Source organism: Pteropus alecto, unplaced genomic scaffold, assembly GCF_000325575.1.
Source record: "Pteropus alecto unplaced genomic scaffold, ASM32557v1 scaffold474, whole genome shotgun sequence".
Lineage (NCBI taxonomy): Eukaryota > Metazoa > Chordata > Mammalia > Chiroptera > Pteropodidae > Pteropus > Pteropus alecto.
Window position 1 is genome coordinate 119,790 of NW_006434848.1, and position 1,271 is coordinate 121,060.

The following is a 1,271-nucleotide window of genomic DNA, read 5'->3' on the forward strand; positions in this document are numbered from 1 at the left end:
GAGCCGCCGAGGAGCAGCCCGAGGCCCCAGAGTCTAAGACGAGCCGCCGCCGCCCCCGCCGCCGCCGCCGCCACTGCGGGGAGGAGGGGGAGGAGGAGCGGGAGGAGGGACGAGCTAGTTGGGAGAAGAGGAAAAAAAGTTTTGAGACTTTTCCGCTGCCGCTGGGAGCCGGAGGCGCGGGGACCGCTTGGCGCGGCGCAACCCGGCGAGGAGGCAGGACTTGGGGACCCCAGACTGCCCCCTTACCGCCTCGGACGCTTGCTCCCTCCCTGTCTACACGTCGTCCCCCAGGCGCCCCCACTGCGGACCAGCCCTCAGGAACCACAAACCCGACTCCCGCGAAGACCCGACCCTAAGACCTCGGGCGCACCCCCCTGCACGCCCCATATCCCGGCCTCTCTCCTGAGCCTCTACGCGTCCAAGGACCCTTCTCCTCCGGGATCCGGGAGACCGGATCTCTCTTAGACCTGCCTCAGCTCCCCTATTCAGGACCACCCACCTCTGGTACTAGATCGCGCCCATCTCGGGTTTTCCCGTGGGATACCGAGAAGCCACCCACCAGAGTCTCCTCTCCATTCTCCTCGAGGGCCTCAACCTTCCCACCCCACCCCCTAGGCCCTCCTACCTTTCCTAGGGAGACCCCCAGCCAGCTCCTGTAGGGGCGGGGCCTCCCTGTTCCCAGCCCAGCCCGGCTCGCGCTCTCGGCAGTGCCGGGGGGCGCTGCCTCCCCCATGCCGCCCTCCGGGCTGCGGCTCTTGCCGCTGCTGCTGCCGCTGCTGTGGCTACTAGTGCTGACGCCTGGCCGGCCGGCCGCCGGACTATCCACCTGCAAGACCATCGACATGGAGCTGGTGAAGAGGAAGCGCATCGAGGCCATCCGCGGCCAGATCCTATCCAAGCTGCGACTCGCCAGTCCCCCGAGTCAGGGGGAGGTGCCGCCCGGCCCGCTGCCCGAGTCCGTGCTGGCCCTTTACAACAGTACCCGTGACCGGGTGGCCGGGGAGAGCGCAGAGCCGGAGCCCGAACCGGAGGCGGACTACTACGCCAAGGAGGTCACCCGCGTGCTAACCGTGGAAAACACCCACAGTGAGCTTGGAAGGGCCGGGGACCCTGGAAGGGAGCCCCCAGGGGGCGCCGGCGTGCAGGGGTCAGGGGGAGGAAATTACTAACGGAGGAAACTGACTGGAGGAAGAGGACCCCCGGGGGCGCCGGAACGTGGGAGAGGATCCCAAAGAGGATAGAGCTGAGCACCCCTACCCGCCCCCACCCTC

General features: G+C 68.4%; 1 protein-coding gene across 1 annotated transcript in view; it reads left to right on the forward strand.

The window, feature by feature from the left end:
- Nucleotides 1-9: 9 nt before the first annotated feature.
- TGFB1 (transforming growth factor beta 1) overlaps nt 10-1,271 on the forward strand; it is a 14,656-nt gene continuing 13,394 nt past the window's right edge. Inside the window, exon 1 of the mRNA XM_006910702.3 lies at nt 10-1,086. Within this exon, the coding sequence (XP_006910764.1) occupies nt 732-1,086 (355 nt within the window). The 5' untranslated portion in view covers nt 10-731. The remainder of the gene's footprint in view (nt 1,087-1,271) is intronic.